General features: G+C 44.1%; 1 protein-coding gene across 6 annotated transcripts in view; it reads left to right on the forward strand.

Annotated features, from left to right (window-relative positions):
• IL1RAPL2 (interleukin 1 receptor accessory protein like 2) overlaps positions 1–27,983 on the forward strand; it is a 491,998-nt gene that overhangs the window by 224,051 nt on the left and 239,964 nt on the right. Inside the window, exon 1 of one of the 6 annotated variants that reach the window (XM_081897613.1) lies at positions 11,208–11,269. The exons of the other annotated variants lie outside the window; for them this stretch is intronic. Within the exon in view, the coding sequence (XP_081753739.1) occupies positions 11,239–11,269 (31 nt within the window). The 5' untranslated portion in view covers positions 11,208–11,238. Of the gene's footprint in view, positions 1–11,207; positions 11,270–27,983 lie in introns of those variants that run through there. 6 annotated transcript variants of the gene reach the window in all.

Here is a 27,983-nt window from a genome sequence, read left to right on the forward strand (position 1 = left end):
CTTCTAACCTTCTATACTCCCACAACATTAGAATTCCAGAATATTAGGCACTTAAAAAAAAAAGCAAAGAAAGTGCTAACTCTGTGCAGGTGCTCATAACTCTGACATTTGCAGACCAGAGGAACACAAGGGTGTGTAAGGTGTGTGAGAACAGTCACATAACTTCTCTCAGTTGTGGCACAACCTATCATTAGGTCAGAAAGGAAAACCTTGCACTCAGTCTTGGATAACAGCAGCGTGTGACCAAAGGTGCAGACAATCAGCAGCAAATTCACTCTTGAAAACATCAGATCGAAGTGGTAAGAGCAGAAAGGCCATAATTATTTTGCATCCCATCTCTGCATTAATCTATGAATTCTTTTTTTTAAAAAAGACACCTGTATTTATACATATTTTTTTGCAGTGTAAGCATTTCAAAATGTATTTGGTTCTAAAATATGCACAGGATTCATAGGTTGAGACGGGCCCAGTGTTGTTTTCCTGAGAGAGATGGCACATCAAGAAAAACAAGGAGAGGTGATGTCTTAGTCAGAGCTGGCAGGAATTCCTGCAGGGATTCTTGTATGTATTCTTTGCCTCTTCTTAAAAGCTTGGTGGGTAGGCAGGAAAACCCATGGGAACAAGTTTGCAGTGCCTAGGCATTCTTGGAACTCCTGTTACTAACCTCAGGCTTGTGAATCTCAGCCCTTGGTCCAGGACTAGATTTATTGTTGCTACTCCTTTTTCTTGTAAGGGCACCTGGATGAGCTTGTGTCTTTAACACAATAAGAGCTTACTGAATCAGGCCAGTGGCCCATCCAGTCCAACATCCTCTTCTCACATTGGCCTGTTGGATCACATGCACAGCGAAAGTGATGCCGAACCCAGTTCCATCTAAATCATCCATCAGAGGTTGATGGATTGATCCAACATGGCCAACCAGATTCCTGTGGGAAACCAGCAAGCAGGTTTCAAGTACAAGAGCTCTCTCCCCTCCTGTTCTTTCCAGCAACTGATATTCAGAAGAATTACTGCCTCTAGAGCATTTCTTTCCTTTCATCTAAGTGCACTTGTCATTGGTTTGGGGCAAGTGATAGGACAGGAGAGCCACTGCCAGTCAGTGTAGAGAATAATGTAGAACATAATGGGCTAGATGAACCAGAAGCAGCTTCTTAAGTTTGCTTGTGGCTCTTTGCATGGTGGCTTGGACCAACTTATTGACTTTATTATGTACTCATTCTGTGATGTACAGCTACTGTCCCATCACTATTAGCAATGGCAAGAATTAGCAGATTCTACTGGAGGTTCTTCAGCTCCTTCTCCAAGAAATGATACCAAGGTCCTCTGTCAGCATCAGCTATAAAAACATTGCCTTTCTGTGTCCCTTTGCAAAACTTGGTGGTGTTGCATCAAAGAGCTAAATACACCCTGCAAGTCTTCTAAAGATAACGGTCTGCCCTTTTAACCTGAGAGGAGGCAAGACAGAAGCACTGTAGTGTTAGCTACTTGTGTTTAATGAAGAATGCCGGTTGCGATACAAAAAAATCTCTGTGTGTGTGTGTGTTCAGTGATGACCTGGGAATGTAAGAGCCCAGGGCACTGCAACAATATGTTGCTATTTTTAAGGATGGCTGGGTGACAGGTAAAACCCATTAATTTGTGCTCCTATAGGGGTTGATGGAAGATTAGATTACTTTTCGATGCTTTTTCCTCCCTAAAGGATTTTAGTAAGGCAAGGGAGAGAAACCAGGGTGGCTTTTTTATTATCGATTCAAAAATGCTTTAGCAGACTCTTTTTCAAACTGGAGTACTGTGGGGATCTTTTCAATGTGGAGGTTAAAGAGATGGTGTACAAAAAATATGTTTAAATGAGGGCTTATCTATGCCACCATGAACTTAGCTTGCTGTTGCACCAGTTTGCCTGTTACGGCTTCTTCTAAAGAACCTTGGCAATTATAGTCTGGCTAGTATTCCTTGCTGATGATCCCCAAAACTATAAATGAAAATGCTTCCCAACCAAATAATTCAGGTTAAACCCATTTTAACTCTGTAGTGGTGATGCAGCCTAAGTAAACGCTACCATAGGTCTTGCAGCTCTGCTTGGGAAAGCATGCTATAAGGGACTTTGGGTGTGAGCCTCTTGAGCAGGACCGGCCCACACAGGAAGCAAGGTGAGGGAACTGCCTTGGGTGGCAGGATCCACAGGGGCAGCACATCCAGCCTCCAAGGAACGCATTGCCCATGGCTGCTGCTGCTGTCACAGTTGTTGTTGTTGTTGTTTACTCATTTAGTTGTGTCCAACTCTTTGAGACCCCATGGACTAGAGCATGCCAGGCACTCCTGTCTTCTGCAGTGACAAATACATCATGCTCTTTGGAGACTGTTCAGCAGCTCCCACCCACCCCCATACCACTTCTGCAGGGGCCTCTTGGTGTCTAGGACAGTGTTTCCCAACCGGTGTTCCGCGGCACACTAGTGTGCCGCGAGATGTTGCCTGGTGTGCCGCGAGATGTTGCCTGGAGGGAGGCGGGTGAGGGCGTTTGCTTCCCGGAGGACGGAGCGAGGGCGCCCCCTGCTGGGCCGGGGCTCGCTCTCCCCAGAGGGTAAATCTGGATCAAATGGGGCGAGGGGCGGGCAGAATTCTGGGGGCCACTGATGCCCTAAAGACCCCCCCAAGTCCTCCGGGGGGCGCGCTCTGCTGGGCTCTTTTCGGTCGTCGTGCTTGTGGGAAGCCGCCCCTTCCCTGGACGACGCGCCGCCTCGCGACTCCGGAGTCAGTCCCGCGGGCTCTCGGAGGGACTCGCGAGCGATGGCGCGGCGGCTCCAGGGCGCGCTCAGCCGGGCCGCCGCGCGCCCCTGCGCAACCCCTGCTGCAGCTGCCCGGCGTGGAGCGCGACGCGGAGCCGGCCGGGCTTGGAGGCGCCCAGGTAGGGCCGAGCCGGGCGGGGGCGGGGAGGTCTGGGTCTGCTGCGGGCGCAGGAGGGCGAGCGGGAGAGGGGGAGCCGTCGGGTCTCCTGGAAGGAAGCGAGGCGGCGGCTGAGGGGGATGCAGCCCCGTCCCCAGCAACAGGCGCTCCTCGAAGTGAGGCCACAAGTCGGGGCTCGGACAGGGCCTGGAAGCAGCGGCTCCGGCTCTTGGGAGCGGAGAAGGGGACTTCGAAAGCGGCCTGGAGGAGAAAAGCGAGAGCGGGGAGCGTGCTGCCTTGTCCAGGCCTCCTCGCTTTGTGCCGTCCGCTGCCGGGAGCAGGACACGGGGGCTCCTCGTTCGCATGCTTTCCCGGGTGATCGGTGAGGGTTAGGGTTAGGGTCCCTCAGTCCCTCGCTTTGCTGCCTCCTCCCACCCCCACCCCCCAAAGCTTGGAGGTTCCCCGACAAGGGGGAGGAAAAAAAATTGAAAGTTACACTTTCGTGCGTCCCTCCCGGCGTGACGCTGCGCGCTGACGTCACAGGGCTGTAATGGTGGTGTGCCTCGATATTTTTTTCATCAAACAAGTGTGCCTTTGCCCAAAAAAGGTTGGGAAACACTGGTCTAGGAGGCACTTCTGGTCTGCTCCCAATGCTAAGGATTGAATGGCAGGGGCTCCCTTCTGGGATCTCCTGGGGTCTGCACCTTCAAGGCATGAGTCAGAGTGCCCCCAACCCCCCCAGCCTTTGATTCCCACTTTAACCATTGGATAAGGTTGATTTGAATCCCGTCTCTACTTGTTCCCAGTGTATATCTTCACTCCCTGTTTCTTCCCTGGTATTGGAGGGCACCATGTTGTAGTTAGCCTCAGGTGCCAAAGGTCATGAGCTGGACCTGCTCTTGAGCAGCAGCCACACCTCACCCCCCCCCCCACCCCATGCTGCACGACAACCTGCTTGCCTCCTTGTGAAACAGAAGGTGGCCCAAACAGCTGTTTGTGATAAAGAAGGGCTTGGTACTGATAGATAGAAAGAAAAATCCCTACAGCTATGACCAGTCCCTTGGAAGCACCCAATGAAGGAGTCTTTGGACCTTGGCCAAGTTATGTCCGAAAGAAGTCCTTCTGTTCTACTGTATTTAGGATGGGGGATGAATTATATTCAGTTTGCATTTGAAGGCAAATCTATCAAATTTACACTTTCCTAAACAATGTGGAACCAAAACACAGCCATCCTTTGAAATTTGTTCTTGTATTGAATTTGTGATGTAGTTCTCCAACCAAACAACATTTACAAAAATGCATGTTAGGGTAAATTATGCATAAAAATAATTATATTCAAGGGGAGAAACATACAAAATACATTATGTCCAGGAAAACTTTGCAAAATAATAATAATACAGTAGTCAGAAATGCATTCAAAAATTGTTTATTAGGATGAATTCACACCAAAGTGCTGATTAATTTTGATAAGGAATTAAAACAAAAAATACATAGTGCTGAAGAAATGTGGAGAGCTGAATTTAAGATTGGAAAAATGAGAAACCAAGATGTCTGAAATCATCAGATCTTTTCAGCCCTGATAGTAATATGGTGTCTCAATGCAGAGGTTCCTCTGTTTTTTTTGTGTCTTCCATGCTGTCCTTTTCCATTGGATAGCTATACTCCTTTTTCCTCTAAGGCTCAGCTCCTCAAACAGTGGCTCATCTTGTAGTCATCCTTCCTGACTCCAGCCTTCATTAACAAAACCTTTTATAATTTCCATGTCTTATGGTCTTTGAAGGTAGCTTTGATGGCGCTGAGGTTGTGCTTTTTCAGTGTATTTTCTTCTGCAGCAGCCAGATGTTTAAAAATACAATGCAAACATGCTAGCCATTTTTAAAGAACCTTTCAAGGCAAGCATCTCTTGCGATCCACATTAGACAGGTTCAGCAGGTTTTGTTTTCTGAAAGCAAATTGTGTTTGGCAGGAATTGGCTTGGAGCCACTAAGAATTTGAGTGACGCGGTAACCTGATTTTCAGAACCATTCGAGGAAAATGCTTCTGAGCCTCCAGTAAATAAATAAAAGTGAAGGATCCTCTTGTACAAGTCAAAAATTCTGTGGCTTTTCTGAAAACACAGTATTTCATCAGTTTAAGGCAGGTGTGGGAAGACTTCTTTTCCATCAAGGGACCTTATGACAGAGGTGGGTGAGGCTAGAGTAATAAATGGGCAGGGCAATTTAAAAAGAGGGCAGATTCCTCCTTCTTTCTGTGCCACACACTTTCTGCCCCACTTGGAATGAACTTATTTGGTTTAATGAGCTTCACTGAATTAGGTTTTTTTAAAAAAATAAAATAAAATAAAATATCTCTGACCTGCACCCAAAAGTTGCTCCCAAAGTTACCAGGTAAACTGAATGTGAATGAAGTCCTTTGGGGGGTAGAACTTTGAATGATTTTCTTAAAGGAATCTTTGAAATATAGCCTTTGCCCATAAAACCCCCAATCCAGATTTCATTTTTGCAAAGTTTCATGTGACCAGTTGTTGATGGCATTGTGCATGTGTGTGTTTATACCACTGAGAGATAGCCATGCTCATGTATCCAATCGGAATTGCATGCAGCCTGTGTTTCTCCTTCTCTGCCAAACCTCCATATTCAGTCATTGATTTCCCTCCTTTACAGAAAATAAATTGTATGGAATCAGACACAATGAAAGTTGAAAATAATTGCCCACACCAATGGAGCAGCAGTTTCTGCATCAGATTACAGTGGTATCTATTGTTTCAGGTCAGATAGAGTCAGCAGACAGACCATCCAAAGCTCCTCCATTATACATTTTCCTTCGCTCAGTTGCAACACAGTCAGTTCAAGTTAATGCAACATGAATTGTGCACTGCAACTATTTCAGCAAGAACATTTCAAATGTCAAAGGTACTCCTTTAAAGTTATCTTGAGTACACCGTGCTTCAGTGGCATATTTCGTGAAACATGCATAGAACTTTAGCAAAATGCTTTAAAAATATCATTTAAAATAAATAAATTGGGGGAGTTCTTGCTGGGCTTTATCACATCAGGCTGAAAGTGGTGGTAGAGGATTGCACCCCAAGTAGATTTTCTACATGTGGGGATATGCATGCATGTGAATGTGATCCTTGTTTTAGGGAAGCTGGATAATTCCATTGAAAGCAGAAGCAGGAATAGCTTTCACTTATTTGTCCCATGTCCAGTATGGAAATCCACCCAGTGAATATGATCAGTATTTATTCCTTTTGGTGTTGTTACTTTTTCCAGTTTGCAGTTGATTGGTATCTGATCCCCCACCCACACAATTTGCATTACATTCTCTTTTAATTGAAATAAATGGGGTAGAATAATGTAATGACAAGGTATCTGTACCACAGTGGACAGTGAGATGAATAATGTAGGTTTTTTGTCAGAAGCCAAACCGCAGCAGGACAGAAAATGTGGCAAATACAGGGCAGAATAGAAAATTGCACATTCTTCCATCCCTTTGGTGCAAATGGGTCAGTTCGTCTGGCTGTTAACCAGAAGGTTGGTGGTTTAAGCCCACCCAGGAATGACTGTGGGCAGGATTCCTGCATTGCAGGGAGCTGGACTAACCTTCCAACTCTACATGATTCAGTGATTCTACTCACCACCATCACATCCTGCAGAGATGTTCTAAAGCAGAGATGAGGAACCTCAGAGATGAGGGCCAAAGGTTCCCACCAGGCTTCCCTATTCGTCCTTCAGGACTTTCCACAAATCCTCCTCAGGCCATGCTTCTCACTGGCACTGGATTCCCCTGAGTACTTTTGCCTGGCTGGATTGTGTTTTTGAACTGGGATAATGCTTCTTGCTTGCCTGCATGGAGGATGCAGAGAGATGTACTTGTGTATAGAAACCTCTTTCATGGCTTACTGATGCAACTTCTGTTGCTCCACCCTCTCTTGCCTCTGGCCACACCCACTTTTGCCACTGTTGCTGCCCACTCTTGGAAAGTTGACCAAGAGGGAATGCGGCTCCTGGGCTGAAAAAGGTTTCACACACGTGCCCCAAATATTCAATGGCTGTCAAGGAACCATCTTCTGGATTGCTTGATGATGATAGGGGTGAGATCTTTCTGCAACAATGAGCCTTCATGGTTGGTGTCTGGACCACACGAAACATGCCTCCATGGGGACTGAAGCAGCTGTTAAAGATAACCAGCAAGAAAGACGGGTGAAAAGGCTGCTTGTTTGGGGGAGGAACTGGTGCTGCTTTGCACCACTGGCCTTCAGCTGGTGGGTCAGGATCCACTATTGGGTCACAGCTGGATCTTACGTGGGCTGCAACAGTAGCACTACCACTATACAAATACATGGTAAAGGTGGGCCTTTAACCCAAACAAGTCTGAAAAGGATGGAGACTACCAATGTATACCATATATATGTGTTACATAAGCAAAGTATTGCTTAGAAAGACCATAAACTAGTGGACATTTTCATCACTTGTTGTAAGTGACTAGGGATGGATGAATGTGTCAATTTCGGTTTTTCAATCCCCCGCGCCCCCCAGTCTTCAATTTGGTGGTTCAGGAACTGCAAACGACAGAGGTTCAAATTAAAATGCAAACTTAACCAATTTTCCCCACATCTCTAGAAGCATGTAGCAATATAATCTCTCTTGCCCTTTCCAAAGTCTATTTGAAATCAGACTATTCCCCCAATGATGGCAGCAGCAGCAGCAGCTCCTTGTTGACAAATGCACTTTAAGGAAAACTGCCTTCAACCTCCTCCTTTTTGAGAGAGAGTAATTGCAAAGGAATTTCAGAAACTGTTCACTTTCAAGATTGCATTTGTCTCTGGAGAGTAATTGTGTACAGTTGTATATTCTTGAAGCAGTATTTACAATCCTTTTTAGAACTTGCTGTTCAGTGAAGGCTTACGTCTGTCACATTTCATTATTGTGCAGGCACGTGCTTAACACCTTTTTTCACATCAAAACATCGCTATGCCAAAGCATCCACTAGCACAGTGCTGCTGCATGATGGAAACTTTGGCTGGATCTAGACACATCAAAGAAGCGTTTCAGTTAAAAGCATTGTAAATTTAAACAGGGAAAACAAGTAGAGAAAAATGGGACTCCACGTAGCCATCTGGTGGCACAATATTATATTGCACGTACAACGCGTATAAATCGCTTTTTCTTTACCAGTCTAGCTCAGTCCTTTGTCTTTGTTTAATAAAAACACAACAAACAACAGTTCATTCAGATCTAGTTACTTTATTGAGTTTCGACATATCTATGTTGTGTCAAACAATTGATTTGAAGAATTGTTTAATACTGATAAAGTGACCAAGCGGCCCTTTTTGTGTTAAGGACATAGCTTCCTAGTATGTCTAAACTAGCTGCTGCAACTGCTTTTTGGGGGTGCATTTAGGAACCCTTGGGTTGAAGGAGATCTGGACCTCAGCTTAGTGGTCTAATCTTAGGCTGAAGTTCTGCTCAAACATTCCACATTTCTGAGTCATTCCTTGCTCTCCAGTATGGTGTGTACCAGATTTTGAGTAAAGTCAAGCAGTCCTTGGAGATTTTTATTTTTATTTTATTTTTTAGAAAATGGATTTAAGGTAAAAGTATTTTATTGTATTAAAAAAGAACACTTTGAAATTAGTTTAGAATACACGACTTTCTTATTGCTGCTGATCAAATGCACAATGACTTCTCTATATTTTTTTTTAACTTGAAAGAGGCATGGATTCCTTCAAAACTAGAGAGAACAAGCTTCCCCCTTTCCCCAGCCTTTCAAAACAGAGCATTGTTGTATCGCTAAACCAGCCTGCCTCTGTGCAATCATCTGTCTGCTCCTGGGACCTGACACAATTACTGCTGAGAACAAGGAAGCTGGAAGGACGCTGGTAGTTTTGTTGGTGAGGAGGGGATGGATGAAGTTTGTTCGAAAATATATTTCTTAAAACTTTCCTTGTGATGCGGTGCAACTTTTGACTCTGAATTCAGAAGTGTGCTCCATGTATGGATGGGGGAGAAATCCGTTTCAGGTCACACTTGAAAATAAACCTGTTAAGTTAACACTTTTTGTAACAATATGTGAACCAAATCACATCCACGGTTAAAAAATTACACTTCTCTAAATTTTACAGTGCAGTTCTCTGACCTGGTAATGTGCACAAAAACACATACCAGGGTAACGGCTGCATAAAATAATAGTGTAAGTAATGTGCAAAACGGCATTACTTTTAGAAAAATTGTTTTGCAAAAAGGGATATATTAGCCAAAATTGCTTACATAAAAGAGTTTGTGCTGGGAGGAATTCGCACTAAAGTGACAATGAATTTTCACGAGGACTTAAAAAGAAATCCACAAACAGATGTGCAGATGTGGAGATTGCAAAAAATGAGAAACTGCAAGGATCAAAAAATGACAGATTTCCTTATACCTAGTACGCAACTTCCAGGAGATGCTGATGTACTATTGATAAGAGTGGTTTTATTTTTTTAATTGCAACAGTCCCCAAATGACTATAAAATGTCTTCCACCTAAGATGTGCTTGAACAGCACTAAGGATCCAGCTATTTCACAGTCCATGGGTGTTTTGTACTTTGCTGTTTTGCATGGGTGCCAACTTGAATAAAATACTGGGGGGGGGGGGAGGAGGTAAGTCCCACCTACATAATAGATCAGAAGACGTGGTGCATGCACACCATTTGAATGCAATGCCCATCAACTTTGGAGGGGCCCAGCACCCTCAAATATTTTATTGGGGGAAGCGAAGGGACATCAGCTGCTAGGAGTTGGTTCTTACGCTGTTTTTTTTAATTTGGGGGTTTTCACTAATGAAAATATCACCGGGGATCAGTTCGACCCCAATTAAAGTAAATAGGAGTGAAACACTATGCTTCTACAGTATTAGAGCTCTAACTGACCCCAACAAACTCAATATTTCATTTATTTTGATGTATAGGGAGAAAGAGGGTTACCCACTCAGTATTCCCCCCACCTCGCTTAATTCATAAACTCAGCTGTTTAGACAGTATGACAGCCTGCTTCTACCGAGCCAGGGTAGCTCAGTGCTGTTTTTAACTGACTGGCAGCAGGTCTTGTGGGTTGAAGGCAGGGATATTTCCAAACCTCCTCTTTATATGTAAGGGCATTTTCCTTTCACAAGCTAAGTGTGCTTTGCTTTGTGCTACAGCCCTGCTGCTTTTCAGTTAAATTGTGTGGGTAAAAGGATCTGGGGCCTCCGAGACTCCATGACAGCATTCCCTTAGTTGGCTCTCCAGATGTTGCTGGCCTCTAACTCCCATCAGCTCAATGCAGTGTAGTCAAAGGATGATGGGCTCTGTAGTCCAATAATATCTGGAGGGTATATGACTGGAGAAAGCTGCCTAGTAGGAAAGAACATAGTGGAGAACACTGGACACCATCGTTATATAGATGTAGCCCTGCACTGTAAACCATAATTCTTAACAGAATGTCATCTATAATATTATTTTATTCGTAAACCTATATATGTGGGTTGCCTTTTAGGACACTGTCCTCACAAGGCGGCTTATAATTTGTCTTTCTCTCACACCTCACCACCCCCAAAAAGCAGCCAACTTTTCATTACAGTAAAGGCTACAGACAATATTCAATTACAACTTCATTTTCTCATTTCATATCACAAAATATTGAAGTGAGTGTCAGAGGTTCCCTTGTAGAGGTAAAATGGTAAGAAACGGTCACCACCTTTGAAGAAAATCACCAATGTAAGAGAAATCACTTGCCTCTCAAAATCTTGTTCATAAGTAAAATTTCCAAGAACTTGTTAAACTGTTCTTTAATGGGTGGTGAGGGGCGGGGAACTATTGCAGACTCAACTCACCCTGTGATTACTTTGCCCTCTGGATGCTGTTAGACTGCAGCTCCCTTCATCCCTGGCCTTGTTGTCTAGGAATAATGGGAAGTAGAATCCAACAACATCTGGAGGGTATCGTGTTAGCTACCCCTGCATTGAAAGAGTACATGTGCACCTTAAGTGGTAGTATGTTCCTCTCTCCCCACATTGTTTGCAGCAATGTAAACTACTGATTTCTTTAGCAGGATTAGGGAAATTAAAAAGACTGAGTAGCAGTTAAATGAAGTGTCACAGTCAATACCTAGGATTCTAACATGAGTGAACAGAAGGAAGTTCATGAAAGGCAAGTTTCTCATTTTTCCTTCTCCACTGTACCATCTACACAGTTTTCACCAGAGGGATCTTCCTGAATCATGTTGGGGAAGGAGGTATCTCCCAAAAGGCCCTTGGGGAAGGAGGTATCTCCCAAAATGAGGTTGGAGGTACCTTTTCCTTTTTGATTGATTATTCCCTTGCAACCCAGCCCTGAACACATGGAGAGGTATTTCAGAGTACTTAGCAAGGGTAAGGGAATGGAAACTTTTCCTTCTTTCACTTCCTCAGGATCCGAACCCATGATCAAAATTGTGATGACGGCTGACATTCACATACAGATGCTGATAATCCCAGGCAAATGTCATGATTGTCAGTCATATATCCCCACTTGTTGGACAAATACTACTGAATGATGACAGTCACACTTAGGTGACTGTCAAAACCCATTGGTTTATTTATACTTGTGGGGCATTCATACAGGGAAGATTGCAAAGATATGAATTCTGGCATTCACCAATTTGGGGATATTTGCCATAATGTAAATGTTCAAGAATGAGCAAGATTCCTGATGCTGGATTTATCCATAAACAAAGCTTCCTTTGATAAATCCTCTTGCACATTCCAAGTCCACATGCTGTCCTGGTAATGCTATAATTAAGCCAAAGAGTCATGTCAAAATGGCCTTTTCCATCTGTTGTGTGATCTGCTCAGGGACCAATTCAGAAAGAGTGACAACTGACCTGAAAAAAAAGAGAGACACTTCATTCATTTTACAAGAGTTGTTGTTTAGGTCCACCTCTTCTTTTTCAAATGAACAGGAGAAGCATTCCAAGTCAATAAAATAACTGTTGTCCCCCCCATCTGACTGACACATTCTGAAATCTGCTGTGTTTTTCCTTGAAAATATTGTGTCTTAGAGAGAAGGCACAAAGGTCCACTCATGCACAACATACAAACACATTATGAAACATTTTAATTTTCCCCTTATGTAAAGTACAAAAACCATGGGAAGAATTAAAATTAGCAGCAGACTGTCTGTACCCCCCCTAAAAAAAACCCACTCTCTTTCATTACTAAGATCACATCCCAAATCTGCTTGCTGTTCTCTGCTAAGTCTGAGAATGTTTGGTCTAAAGAACTGACGTGCAGGACACCAAGAACTCGGCCTGTATTTATAATACTAATTGATTTCATTTATTTTCCCTCCCCGGAGCATTTTTCACTGTCAGCCTTGCCATTATCTTAATGTTGTTGTTTCCAATAAACACTCTGAAAAGTCGTTTTAAAGGCAGGGGGTCTTTGAGCACAGATGTGTCAGGTGTATCGGCCCGCTCTCCTCCGAGACAGTGAGATTGGCTAGAGGAAACCCCATGGAATGTTGCTTCTGAAAGAGCCATGGTTTAACCATCTGTTTGAATCTCTGCTACCTGGAGGAAGTCTGTCTCATGCTTGGTCCCATGACGGCATGGAGTCATATAGCAGAGGCGCTTACCGTTGGGTAATGTGAAACACGAGAGTGTTTGGAACCAGAGGCAATCTTTCGAAGGTCATTATCTTTTAACAGGGAGATAACAAGGTTTTTCTGTTGCTGTGTACATTGGAGGGGCTGAGTTTCTGCACCAAAATATTTGCAAGCAGATGGGGCTCCTGTGGGCAGCAGGATAGTGTTGCTGTTGAGTTTCACCTAAAGGGCAATTAGATTTCAGGTGAGTTTAGAAGTGCCAGCACCATCTGATGGAGTTGAGGAGGTGATAAAAGTGGGTGGTGATAAAACTGTGTGATTCTAAGCATATTAACATGGAAGCATGTCCTAATGATTCCCTGGAGCTTAGTCCCAAGGAAGTGCATATAGGATTGCAGCTGAAAATGAGCTGAATATACTGTGGAGTGGAGGAGAGCACATTTTGAATATTGCAGAGTTGATACTGGAATCCATTTGGACAAATTTGGTTGAATTTGGAGGTCACCAGCTGGTGAACTTCTAAGGAATGTTGGAGAGGTTCAATTTGGCTGTAATGAAATATGTCAGACTTTAGGGAGGTTTACACAACCCCCCACCACATACACAATGATAGCATCTGTGTCAGAGGTGGCTTGTAAGAGCCATGCATTCTGAATTTGGAGCAACCAGCTCCCTGGTTAACTGGGCAAAATATTTTTTCCCATTGGAGATTTTTGAGAACAATGTATTATTTTGGGCATTTTTCCTTGCCACCAACCAAGAGTATCTCTGGGTCTTCATTGAGCTAGAGTTTCTCCCCCCACCCATACATCACAATGCTCAAGAAGACAGTGGGAAAGCATTCCTAATATATTTGGCTGCTGTATGGACTCTTTCAATATGCATAGGTGTGCATGCATGTGTGAATTGCCAAATTAAGTTTTAGGCAAGACTTAGGCCCGATTCATACATAACTGGGAAATCATTGTTTGTGCTCTGACTACAACCCTGGTTTGCAAACCAGGATGAAACCATGGTTTACCAGCTTTGTTTCTAGTCAGAGCTTGAATCACAGCTTCCTGGTAAGGGTGTAACAGGGAGCTTCAGTTTAACAAACCTTAGATGGATTGCATTAAGGGGCGAGACTGGAGGGAGGGCACTTTTTCTTGATCTTGGGTGTATTCACACCTGGGGTCTAATTAGTTTCACTGGTTATAATGGTAGTACTTCTGTTCTGATAGAGTTGCTTGCTGTTCTGTCTGTGGAACTTATATAGTCAGAGTGGTCCAGTGCAAGAATGTCTTCGATTTTTGCTAGGGATTTTATTTGATCTAGTGCCAGAACTTTTTTTGTCCTCAAATCCTTTGAGGATATGTAACAATAGTAGTATAAATGGCTATCACTTCTCTCTCTTCTGGTGGTAGGGTACTTGCATAATTATCTTCTCCCATGCAACCTTAGATTGTGACCTGCTGCTTCTCATTCTGTTATACATATGACTAGTTTCATGGAAAGCAGAATCCTCTGACATTTCCCCAGCAAATTTATTATCATCTTTTGCTAGAACACAAGCTGAAATAAAGCAAGATAAACATGTTGTCTTGGATTGTGGTTGGGATTGTACAATGCAACTTTGTCACTGAACCTCAAAATGTGATAAAGTCAGTGATGATGATGGTTCTTTTTTCCCATTTTGCTTTAACATGTTTGTGAAGTTGACCTGAATCTCTACACCAATATTAAAATAAGTCATGCTGTAGGGTTGGCCATACTTTTAGCATAGGGTCAGTGGCTTAAGATATCCAACCCATAAATGTTGCTGGAGACTCACTACTTTAAAATGCATATTCTTGTTGAGTTTTCTCTCAGGCTACAGTCTTATACTAGCCACATTGAACTCAATAGGACTTTCTTCTGAGTAGACTTGTTACCTATCTATCATCTATCTATCTATCTATCTCTATCTATCTATCTATCATCTATCTATCTATCTATCTATCTATCTATCTATCATCTATCTATCTATCTATCTATCATCTATCTATCTATCTATCTATCTATCTATCTATCTATCTATCTATCATCTATCTATCTATCTATCATCATCTATCTATCTATCATCTATCTATCTATCTATCATCTATCTATCTATCTATCTATCAATCATCTATCTATCTATATCTATCATCTATCTATCTATCTATATCTATCATCTATCTATCTATCTATCTATCTATCTATCTATCTATCTATCATCTATCATCTATCTATATCTATCATCTATCTATCATCTATCATCTATCATCTATCTATCTATCTATCATCTATCATCTATTATCTATCTATCTATCTATCATCTATCATCTATCTATCATCTATCTATCATCTATCATCTATCTATCTATCTATCTATCTATCATCTATCATCTATCTATCTATCTATCATCTATCTATCTATCTATCATCTATATCTATCTATCATCTATATCTATCTGTCATCTATATCTATCATCTATATCTATCATCTATCTATCTATCTATCATCTATCTATCATCTATCTATCTATCTATCTATCTATCTATCTATCTATCTATCATCATCTATCTATCTATCTATCTATCATCTATCTATCATCTATCTATCTATCTATCTATCTATCTATCATCTATCTATCTATCATCTATCTATCTATCTATCTATCTATCTATCTATCTATCTATCTATCTCTATCTCTATGTCTATGTCTCTATCTATCACCTTCCAAATCAATGTACAAAACACAATAACAATAGCTGGAGTCAGTTAAAAGCAGCACAGAAAAATAACAGCAGAGCGGTTTTAAGAAACAATACAAACTAGTCACCCATGGCAGAGACCTATTCATCCAACTAGGGAAAAAAATGTCAGAACAAAAATGTCATGGTTTCCAGAAAGTGTAGCTAGTGGTTGCCTTTTGAATCTTGGAACAGAGTCAGACCCACTATAAGCCTTGCTCCAAGCTACTGTGGAATGGGCTTCTGAGATCCTTGCAGGGTTGTGCTGTTAATTGTCACTCAATACAGCACCATGTGATGCAGTTCATCAAAGCATACATTTCCCTGTCCCTGTCCTTGAAAGGCATTGGTGGAGAAATGCATATTGTGATGGTGTCACTGATCTGGCGGATTGAGTGGATGAGACCAATAGTGAGTCCAATGGTCAAGAAGGCAGTTTCTGCATATTCTGTAAAGGGAAGTAATGGTCAGATGGGGCTCGTTAACTTGGGAAGGTAGCCCATCTAGGAGAAGGAAATCTCTTATCCTAAACCTCCGTTGTCTTGTGGGATATCTTCACAAATCCGGAGTGGAGTCCCTAAGGCAGCTGGATGGCACCTTGTATGCTATCGTCCGGCAACTCCTGCAGCCAAGCTGGTGCCAAACATCTTGCTCTGCTTTCCTTTGACCACAGCAGCAAGGCCAAGAGGGGGGTCATTATCTGGGCTGCCTAGGATCTCCATACATGCTGCCCAAGCTTGCACCCTGAGGAGGTCACTTTGGTGCTGCTAATGCAGCAGTTTTACTTCACCCCAGGGGGCTCACTCCATTGTCTCTCGACTGAAGGATTCCATTTGTGCCAGCATCCTTGTGTATAGTTTCAGCCTTGGCCAAAGAGCTATTAAACTGTAGTAGATTGGGGTACTTTAGCCTCTCTATTTTAGGTTTTGGATATTATTGAAATAGCAGCCGATGCCACATAATCTACCTCCTTCAGCAATCTAGACTCCAGTGTGCAATCTCCTTTGTATTCATGACACCTGCCCTTTCATGGTGTCAGCATTTTCCCACTCTCTACAAAGACAGTCTTTCTTTAGGTCATTTAAAACCAAATTGAAAAGCCGCAACACTACCAGCTCTGACCCAGACTGTATCTGACCTCTTTTCTGCCCCCCTTCCCCTCCACCACATTCACAGAGAGCCATTTTTGCTGACTTGCTGCATAAGCTCTTTGCAATGATTTTCACCGTCCCTTAAATGTGCATTGCTTAGCTAGGTTTTTGTCCATACAGCAGTGCACAAGAAGAAAATTCAGACCATTCACAAGTGGTCCACATTTGTCCACCCCAACTATTGTGCCATGCTATTATACAACTCAATCTTCTCCCTTCCTTTCTCTCTCAATTACAGATGCTCTCAGTTCTCATTTTCCCAATGTTAAGTTCCTGTTTTCTACATCAGTGTCCTTTAAAAAACACACCACAACTTGTGAAAATTCATTAGCATTTTAGTGTGAATCTTCTCTAGTACAAACATTTTTGTATACAATTTTGTCTAATGTACACATAGTTGCAGAACAGTTTTCCTGAATATAATTCACTGACACACAGGGACTTCAAGCCTGCTTGGTCACCATTTCCCCAAATGCCTGAAGGCAAGACCACCCACCTGTCAGTCACCCAGCAGCATGAAGCCATCAGATGGTTGACAGGTGGGTAATCCTACCCATTTGTCAAAGTTTGCTCCTGGAGTGAGCATGGAGATCTGGTCTGCTGGGGCAAAAAGGTTTCTCACCCCTGCTGTAAATGCTTTAGAAATTCAAAGTGCATAACTGGGTCATTGTCTACTGACTACTGCCCTTTGTGAAGTGAAGTGTACAACTATGGCTTCTTATTGAGGGTCCTACCTGGCTCTGGTGAAGCTTGGCTCTATCCATGAAGCTGAAAATTTGATCCTTTTGGGCAGGAAGGGAGTATAAAAGGGCTTCTTGTCACCATGGTGAGCAAACAAGTTCTACTTGAGCTGTGGCATGTCTAGTATTCTTGGTCTTCCACCCTAATCCTGATGGCTCCTTTAACCCTGATTGTTGGCTCCTGTCTCCTGACCTGCTGCAGTCTGTTGCCCATCACCCAGCCCAGACACATGCCATGATATAAAACAGGGATAATGAACCTTTTATCAGACTGAGGGCAACATTTCTTTTCATTGGGCAATCTTCTAGTCTGGGCAACCATGCCAGTGTCAGGCAAGGCCAGAGGCAAAGTGGGTGGAACAATGAATATACATTTTCAATTTTGTACTAGTTTCTACACACCACCCCCCTCCTCCATCCAGGCAACCAAGGGGCATAAGCAGTGTTTAAAGACACTTTGCTGTGAGGCAAAAACACTCAGGGAGGGTGTGAAGGAGGGTTTTTGAGTGGGGTGGCTGAGGAGGGGGGTGGCCTGGGGAAAGTCCTGAGCACCAGATTCAGATGTCTGAGATTCCTCACCCCTAATCTAAATCAATAACTGATGTAATATTAAGGACTAGGCCTCTGTCACACACACTTCTGTAAATACGTTTCTTTTTGACTGAAACCATGGACAAGTTTTCAATGAATGCCATGAAGATGATGTCAAGCCTTCAGGGGGCAGCTAAAATTGGCTCAGGCCCTCATTTGCCTCAGGTTACTATCTCCCCACAGCCACCCCCCAATGGCTGTTATGCAAGAGACTTGTTTTTGGGACCTATCGCTAGCTTCTCTCTCGGCTCCATAACACTTCACTCAGGCCCTGTTCTTAAGCTCTGCCTACCTAGAGAAAGTGGTAGGCTGCTTCCCTCCCTTTCCACTCCACCAATATGGAAGACCTTTGCCAGGGGTAATACGGCAGTGCCCCGCTACTTCAATGAAGTATTAAACAGAATTGTTTCCACATCATGACGACCTGACAGAAAGCTTTAGTTCAACTTTCAGAGCAGGATTTTTGAATCCTGAGTCACTTGACCTTCGGGATGTTGTGGAAAGGATGCTTGTGCTTTTATTATCCAAGCAGTTTTGCCCAGCGGAATCAGGCAAGGATTAGTGGTAGGCAGGAAAGATACATTTCTCCCTTAAAAAGAAAGGGGGGTGTATGTCAGGAATAGCCAAAGTGGTGCCCAGTAGATGTTGCTGAACTTCCATTAGCCAACATCACCAATGGTCAAGGATGATGGAAATCAAGCAATATCTGCAGGGCACCATGTCCATCGTCACCATTATGAGTTTATTTATATGCCACTTTTTCATGTTAGAGCCATTTAGGCTACCCCTGTTGGATGTGGTGCAGAGGGAAGAGGCAGCTGGGTACACTTGCACCGGTCCTCAGAGGGCTAAGCTGACTAGGGGGCCCTGCCAGGGACTGGCTGCTTTTCTGTTTGAGTTTATAACTTTATTCTAACAAAACTCCCACCCCGAGCCTCAGACAAGCTCTGCACAGGCCTGGTACAGACACACTGTCAGGGACTGGGCAGAGGAGGAAGACACTGGAGATGGGGTGATTTCAAGGGCTGGGAAGGGGAGGAGAAGTGGTGGAGACTGCCTCCTCATCTTGACCCTTCCAGGGAGGAGGGAGACAGTACTGGACGCTCGGGTTGCGAACGTGATCTGTGCAGGATGCACGTTCACAACCCACAGCGTTGACAACCTGCAGTGGTGCATCTGCGCACACATGGGTTGCAATTTGGCACTTCTGCACGTGCACAAAGCGTGATTTAGCGCTTCTGCGCATGCGTGACTGCCAAAACCTGGAAGTAACCCGTTCCGGTACTTCCGGGTTTCGGCAGTCCGTAACCCCAAAAAACGCAACCTGAAGCACCTGTGACTCGAGGTACGACTGTATAGATTTATAACAGTGGTTTGTGGGAAGTCACAGCTCAGAGGCAGAAGAGGGGAAAAGTTGGGAAGTAAGGGGAGAGGAGGAGCAGGCAGAGCAGGAGCAGCAGCTGGCTGACACGTTGTCACTAGAAAGCATTACAGACCACCATCTCCCAGAACCTGGCAAGCCTTAAAAGTAGGAGAGCAAAGAGTTCAAAGACAGAGGGCACTTAGAGGCACCTGTAGAGGAGGTGATGATGATGATGAATGAGGAAGTAGACATGGGGGAGTGGAGATTCACTCAGGACAACGCCATTATCCAAGAGACTGGGTTTTATAGCCTCTCTCTGTAAAGTTTGAAATTAAAAATAATGGTAAGAAACTTTTCCTTGTCTTTATACTTTCCTGGACAACCAGCAGGGAGCCGCTGATAGCATTCTGACACACACCTAATAAGAGTGTAGGAGTTAGGAAGTGCAATAAACCTTGATATCCTGGAGCCTGGCCCCACTGGGTCCTGACAGGTTATCCAAGCCCCACTCATTGCAGGGGTGCTGACTTGGACCCCACATTATGGGTGCTCAGTACATGCACATTGCACCGCAATGTGATGACATCATAACATGATGTGACGACATCATGTGACATTGTCTTGACGCCGTGGTGCATGTGCTCCAGCACTGCGGCAGAAATTGGACCAGGGCCTGAGCCTCCACCGTGGGGCCTTGTGGAGGAGATCCAGCCCCTGGTCCAGTCACTACCACAGCACCAGAGCATCAGAGGTGAAGCAGGGCATCAGAGGTGAGCATCAGGGCATGGGCAGTGGGAAGGGGCTGTGGCAGCTGCTATTGCGGTGAGGAATGCAGAGCCATGCAACTACAGGCACCCACAGCAAAAATTAAAATGTGGAAACCCGAGCACCCGAGTCCTGGGGAATTGATGCCTATGCTTCACTGTGTTATATAACTGGGCATTTATTTTGCCCCCAAACAATGGTTGAACACTCTTTGTCCACTGTTTTTTAAAATATGTTTTGGTCAAAGAGCATGCTTAGCTTCCTACATCAACTCATGTGGCTTTATCAAGTGATATTATAGGCTGACTGAATTATTTCATTCTTTTCTTTATGCTTGACTGGTTGATAACCTCAGCAGTGATTCCCTCATGGCTTTAAAAGGTAAAGGTAAGGGACCCCTGACCATTAGGTCCAGTCGTGACCGACTCAGGTTGCAGCGCTCATCTCGCTTTATTGGCCGAGGGAGCCGGCGTACAACTTCCGGGTCATGTGGCCAGCATGACTAAGCCACTTCTGGAGAACCAGGGCAGCACACGGAAATGCCGTTCACCTTCCCGCCAGAGTGTTACCTATTTATCTACTTGCACTTTGACGTGATTTCGAACTGCTAGGTGGGCAGGAGCAGGGACTGAGCAATGGGAGCTCACCCCGTCACAGGGATTTGAACCACCGACCTTCCGATCGGCAAGTGCTAGGCTCTGTGGTTTAACCCACAGCACCACCCACGTCCTTTAGTGAGTGTTTATTTGTGTGTTTTGGATTGTATATTTGTGGGAGATGTAACCAAATTACGGAATCATAGAATTGTAGAGTCAGAAGTCACCACAAGGGTAATCTATTCCAACCTACTGCAATGCAAGAATCTTTTGCCCAATGCAGGGATTGAATGCATGGCCCTGAGATTAAGAGTCTTGTACTCTACCAACGGTGCTACCCCAGAGTGTGTATAGGTGTAAATGCTCTTGATGTTGCTTTGTGTGATTTTCTTTGATATGGGAGGTCTTCGTGAACTGTTTTTGGAAAGCAGTCTTTGTGCACTACAACTTTAGGACTGAGCTGAAATGGGAGGAGTGTATTTTCATGCCCCCATAAAAAAGGCCCATTCATTTTGGTGAAATTTTGTGGAGTGAAACTAGTAGGGGTGGGGTGGGGTGGTAATTGTAGGAACAGGAGGAATGCATTGTGCTTTGCATAGCTCTGGAGGTCACCATTCTTAAAGTGACTCCCACAGCCGCTTTAAGAATGGTAAACTGTTTGGTGGAGACCCTGTGTCATTCAGAGCAGACAACACCAAGGTAGATAGGCCAATGTCCTGACCTGGTATAAGGTTGCTAACTGTGATCCAAAGCAGTGGGCATAGCTCCGAAGTGCAAGCCAGTAGCTTTCCTCGAATTAGCCAGTGATCAGACTTTGGCTGAGCTGCAGGGGTGAATCCTCTTTTGTGAAAGTTTAAGTGCTGCATGCTTAAATGGGAACTGCTTCGAAAAATCTAGGAATAACAAATAAACCCGTTAGGGGCAAGTCCTTTCTATTGGCTTCCAGCAATGCTTAATGGCTATTGTGGGATTTAACAGAGCCGAGGCAAGCAGAAGTCAATTAAACTTTTATCAGTCACGACTGGTGTCTTATTTATTTTTTTCCTGTGCAATGACATTGAAACAGCCCTTTGGCAAGCAGCCTATGGCAATGGCTCTTTCAGTCTTTTCTCTCCATCTTGCAGAACATCAAGTTCGTTTTTTTTTTTTAAAAAAAGGGAAAATCCATTTCCTGCTCGTGCCCTTCAAGATCACTTATCCTCTTCACAAATCTACCCCTGTTCTCAAATCAAAGCATCCTGTTTATTCTTCCTGACCAAAGGAGGGCTGCCTACTCATTAGTAATTTTTTGTCTCTTCTGCTAGATAGTCCTAGAAATTCAGCAGGACAGTTTTCTTATTGTGCAAACCTCCTCTGAGAAAAATCAGTGGAGGAGTTTGCCCCTTCTTCCACATCATATCCTATGATGTAGCATTAGGAGGACAGGAAGCATGACCAATTCTAGCACTGAGTGGAAAACCCTTCCCCCATTATTTCATGGGTCTATTAGAAGGAAGTGAAGAAGGGCATTTTTGGTGATTTCATAGTGTAATAGGATAGGTTTCCCTGACCTATAAAGTGTTGTGTCAAAGAGGTACAGCACCTGCTTTGCACAAGAAAGTTTTCTGGTTGGAGAACCCTGGAATGGAGAACCCCAGGAATGGAGAACCCTGCCTGGTATCCTGGAAAGTCACTTCCAGACATTGCAGACAATGCTTAGCAAGATGACCTGAGTCAAAAGAAGGCAGTTTCCTATATTCCTATGTGTAGCTTTACATACAGCTGTTGGCAGGGCATGCATGTAAGGCTGTCATTTCCTTCCCACGGTGCTTTGGAAGATCGTTAGGTCCAGGGCATTATGTGGGATTCAAAACTATTATTATTATTATTTAATTTGTATGCCACCCTTCATCTGAAGATCACAGGGCTGTTCACAACAAGTGGCTGCCAGGCTGGCAAGAGAGCCAATACTGTTGCCACTCTGGGAAAGGGAAGGGAAGGGAAGGGAAGGGAAGGGAAGGGAAGGGAAGGAACTGTGCTACAATCGCTGCCAATGGCAAGCACCACCCATGATAAGTTCTTGGATAATTTTTTCTCCCCCTGGAGATATTTGGTGGATTCCTGCTCCATTTCACCACCTAGCAATAGGGTGGATAATTTTAAGAGATCCTTTGTGCCTTTCTCTAATCTAAACCCTTACTAATTTCATCAGCTAATATTTAAGCAAAAGTTGAATCATGCAGCTCTATGTGCATAACTTGCTCTGCTGTTGCGGATATGACCAAAGTTTTTTTTTGTTTTTTTGTTTTTTTTTACAAAGGTCAGCCAAAAGTGTTCAGCTACAGAAAAAGAACTCTCAATGAAACACTAACGGGAGGAATTTAGTTCCGCTTCTCTTCTATGAAGTTACTGTAGCTGACACAAATGACTGCAGGATGTGATTATAATAGGGCAGTAAAACCAATTTGATGAGGCTTATTAATTTCTTGTTGGCCCCCCCCCCCACTTTTGATTTTTTGTAAAATGGCGTATACAGATTGGGCCTGGTATCCTCTGCATGGCTGTGAAAGGTGAGAAAATGTGGTAGATCGCGCAGGAAAAAAGGATCAGATTGAATGTTGATTGGCATGCTGTGCACTTTATATTCCATGAGATGTTTGTCCCATTGGGCAAGGGTATCAGAGTTAGAGTGCAAACACAGCAAATTCTACCTAGAGCAGCTGGCAATTATTTCTTTTGTCATTAAAATTTTACGTTACCTCTGCTCCTTTACAGAAATGTGAAAGTTCAGATATAGATAGACAGATATAGGTTTTAAAGTTTTGGGTTTTTTTAACAGAGCAAGACCTATAGCTCATTCAGTGGCGGAGCACGCCAATTGGGCGCCTGGGGTGGTGCATATGCCCTGTGCCCAGGGGCAGGGCCAGCTGCCTGTGGGGGCGGAGTCAGCTGCCCATGGGGTGGAGCCAGCCAGGACAGGCGCTCCATGGGGTCTCTGAGGAGTCTGCTTGCCTCCTCCCACACAGCCGCCCTACAGCTAGCGGGGGGGCAGTGGGCACCCAAGCCACCGCGTCACTCCCAGGAGAGATGCATGGCTCAGGTGCACTGCAGGCCCTGTGTCCTCCTGCATTGTAGGGGGTTGGAATAGATGATCCTCAGGGTCCCTACCAACTCTATAATTCTATTATTACAGTTGCTACAACAGGTGGAAAAAAACCCATGTTGTGTTCTGCCAAACACTTCAGCAATTTTTAAGTGGTTCACGGGGGCAGGCAATTTGGGGACCACTGCTCTGGGCAGTCATGTTAAATAATATGATTTATTTAATGGGAAAATAAAGCCCTGGGTTGCGGGTGGCGCTGTGGTCTAAACCACTGAGCCTCTTGGGTTTGCTGATTGGAAGGTCGGTGGTTCGAATCCCCGCAACGGGGTGAGTTCCCATTGCTCGGTTCCAGCTCCTGCCAACCTAGCAGTTCGAAAGCATGGCAAAAAGTGCAAGTAGATAAATAGGTACCTCTCCAGTGGGAAGGTAAACGGCGTTTCCATGCACTGCTCTGGTTTCAGTGTTCTGTTGCACTAGAAGCGGCTTTGTCATGCTGGCCACATGACCCGGAAAAACTGTCTGCGGACAACGCCGGCTCCCTTGGCCTGTAAAGCGAGATGAGCACCGCAACCCCAGAGTCGTCTGCAACTGGACTTAACTATCAGGGGTCCTTTACCTTTACCTTTTTAAAGGCCTGGTGCCATTTTCTGCTTGAGGAAGCCAACATTTTGTTACAAAGGGCATCACAACCTTCATGCAACTGACTCCTGTCCAGATGACACACTTTGTGTTGAACACCAAAGACCAGGCATGTTCTCCACCTGGTATGTTAAAAGACAGCAAAGGCAGCTGACAGTGACATTACACTAGTCAGAATAGTCCAGTACTCAGGGCTTGTAGGGTACCTGTCACAGCGCATTGTTTGGAGGATGGAGAAATGTCATATTAGCATAGCTGGTTCCCCTTATTCCCCCGCCCTTCCGGTGTGTCTGTGTTAACCAAGCTCAGTTGACAACACCTTCAGTGGATTGGTTTTTATCTAACAAAAGGAAAGCACAGCTGAAAGTGCACCCTTAACAGACGTGGAGTTTCATTAGCATGTTAATCTTGCTACCTACAAATAGCATATGTATTTCATCTCCCTTGAAGTAAGTGACATAATCTTTTCCGCTTGGATGTTACAAATATCTTATTTAAAGGGGGGAAAAGAAAAGAAATAGATCCAAGAAGAAGAGATTACTTGTTCATGTAGCATGCTAACAATAAGTGGAGTTTCTGCTTTGAGCATTCAAAGAACAAAAGGGAATTGGGCTTGGCCACGAGCACATTATTTGATTGCTTACAGCAGAATGTGTATTCTGCTCAGGGCTGAGGGGGGTGTTGACAAAGTACAGTGTAGTGAGTCCTATTTCAGCAATGGTGGCCCTCCTGAGGTTTGTGGGAGGCCTATGTAGGATTGACTTGGTGGGGCTGGCAGCTCCAATTAGCAACCATTTCTTCCTTCTGCAAAGCTTTGGGAGTTCTGGGACATTTTCAGAAACAAAGATAGTGGCTACTTGAAGCTTACAGGAGTGGGAAGGAGGAGGAGGAGGAGGAGGAGGAGGAGGAGGAGGAGGAGGAGGAGGAGGAGGAGGAGGTGGAGGACTCTACTAGGGTCCTGCTTCCTCAGCCGCTACCCAGGAATGACACCTGATGTTTCTGGGTCTGACCCTGTCTCTGTTGAATTCCATTGTCTTTGGGGCAAGGTGAAATGACAGAAATAACCTGTGATAGATCATGCACATATATAACACACTTGAGTGAAGTCATAAGGTGGTGTAAGTACATGTGTGAACAAGCCGATGGGGAATGAATCAAACAAGGTCACATCCACAATACATAACACATTTAAAACACATTTATACAACTTTAACCATCACGGTTTCCTCCAAAGAATACCAAGAACAGTAGTTTGCCCCTCACAGTTACAATTCCCAGAATTCTTAGCAAACAAAAATTCTTAGGATTCTTTGGGGGAAGCCAAGTGCTTTAAGTGTGGATGTGACCTAAGTCAAACCAATCCAGTAGAAGATTTAATGGCAGATGATTCTCTCTCTCTCTCTCTCTCTCTCTCTCTCTCTCTCTCTCCCTTTTCCAACCTAGTAACCAAATATTTTGGACTACAGCCCTCATCAACCCCAGATACAGTGGTACCTCGGGTTAAGTACTTAATTCGTTCTGGAGGTCCGTTCTTAACCTGAAACTGTTCTTAACCTGAAGCACCACTTTAGCTAATGGGGCCTCCTGCTGCCGCCGCGCCGCCAGAGCCCGATTTCTGTTCTTATCCTGAAGCAAAGTTCTTAACCTGAAGCACTATTTCTGGGTTGGTGGAGTCTGTAACCTGAAGCGTATGTAACCTGAAGCGTATGTAACCCGAGGTACCACTCTAGTTTGACAGTTCCAGGTTCTGAGTCAGGCCCAGTGGTCATCATGAGTGGCTTAAGTTTGGATCTAGCATCTCTGCCTCTGGCCCTGACTGATCCAGCTGACTTCTTCTTGTCCAGATTAGGGTCAGAGTCCATCATGCTTCCTGGGCTTGGGGTCATGTCAACCCAAAACTTCCATGTCTTGCCTAGAAACAGCATAGATTCCCATTGACTCTCCCATGTTTGGCACCCATAATCAAGTGTGGTCATGACGCTCATTTCTGTTGCCATGGGAAACAACAAGCTTGGATGAAGTGGAAATAATGGAATGAAAATTGCATTCTCTAGGAATGAATTTTAATTGTGATGTATAGGTTGCATTTATGAGACCAAGAACTGCAACTGGTGGAGTGCAGTAGAGATGGGAGAGAGAACAGTTGGAGGAAATATCACTTACCCATTGACATTTTCCTCTTAGAGCCAACTTATCAATTCAACTATTTTTTTTAGTGGCCATGGGTTCAAATTCTGGCTTTGGTCCCATGTAATCACATTTGCTGCAGGTTTTTGCTAGGCAGGGAATCATATCTGTGCTCAGTCAGGCTCTGGCATCTAATTTACTGTCTCTGCTTAATGCAACCAGGCAGATATTTATCAAACTAAGGAGTACGGTTTGGTTTCCCATGTTTATGAGTCCCAGGGCTGAGTGGAAAGTGAGCCATTAACTTCAAGAAAGAAGCTATATGTTGTACGGAGTGTTGCATTGCAGTAGCTTTTCTGGTCTTAGATTTCATTTGTGCCCAAAATCCAATTAAGAAAACGGTTCCTGGGTGATTAGGCACTTTAAGAACGTGCAGTTAAATGGTCCGAAATATGTAAATAACTTCTGCGTATTTTGTTGTGATGCATATCCTTATTTAAAATTAATCGCTAATACAGTTCATGCAAAATCCGAACGAATCTCATTCTTTTTCATTAAATTGCCCTTTTAAAATCGATAATGTTTTCTTTAAAGGAAAGCTTTGGCTGTTACCAATTTAAATCTCATTAACTTTTGGCTTTACAGTCCAAGGTTCAGTTTGAGTTGTGTTGTTCATGGAGATCTGAAGCAGCATGCCACACACAATTCTATTGAACAAGATGCAGGAATACTGCTGCTAAGTAAATATTAGTTTGCTCTGCAATCCTCTGCCTGTCTACTCAAAGAGACTTACTCCCAGGCAAGGGAACTTGGCAAGGATTTCTTATGAGTGGACATGCATAAGATTGCACTGCTGGAGTGTTAGAAAGTAGGGTTTTGAAGGGCTTCCTTTTAACCTAGTTTGACATCTTAAGTTGGCTGAAAACTTAAGTCCAAACCATAAAATCCAGTTCAAAATCTTCATGGGTGCTTGGAGAGGCACATCCAAGAAAGGAGAGTACTGGAGATAAGAGAATGGTTGGTTCTACCACAGCTGTCACATGTTGACAGCTTCTAGGAGCCACAGATGAGAGCTGAGTGCCAGGTAAGCACCATAGGTGGACAAACTACCCCAGAAGGAGCACAAGGTGTCCCCCACAAAAAGTACTACCTCCCCTAACACCCCATACACCCAGCTTCCAATATTACAGGATAATTATTTAGCAAAACATACGTATCACTTAATGAAAAACAATAAGCAGTTTACCAGGTGAAGGTAGCCGATGGGTCTCAAACCCTTGGTGAGTTAGGGACTTGTCTATCCTCTGCATACAAAAACAGGCTTTGGCAGATTGAGCGGATGAGACCCATAGTGGGTCCAATGGTCAAGGGAGTGATTTTTTCACATGCTGTAGAGGGAAGTGAGGGGCAGATGGGGCTCGTCAACTTGGGAAGGGAGCCCAGCTAGGAGAAGGAAAATTCTGATCCTAAACCTCCAGTGCCTTTGTGGGATATCTTTGGGAACCTACATAAATCTGGAATGGAGTCTCTAAGACGGTCGGATGGCACATTGTGTGTCTCCTTCTGGCAGCTTCTGCAGCTAAGCTGGTGCCAAACATATTGCTCTACTTTCTTTTGGACCAGCTCAGTGAGACCAAGAAGGGAGGAAGTGTCTTGTCATCTGCACAGCTCAGGGCCTCCATACGGACTGTCC

Source organism: Podarcis melisellensis (genome assembly GCF_964234715.1).
Source record: "Podarcis melisellensis genome assembly, chromosome: Z".
In the NCBI taxonomy this organism is placed as follows: domain Eukaryota; kingdom Metazoa; phylum Chordata; class Lepidosauria; order Squamata; family Lacertidae; genus Podarcis; species Podarcis melisellensis.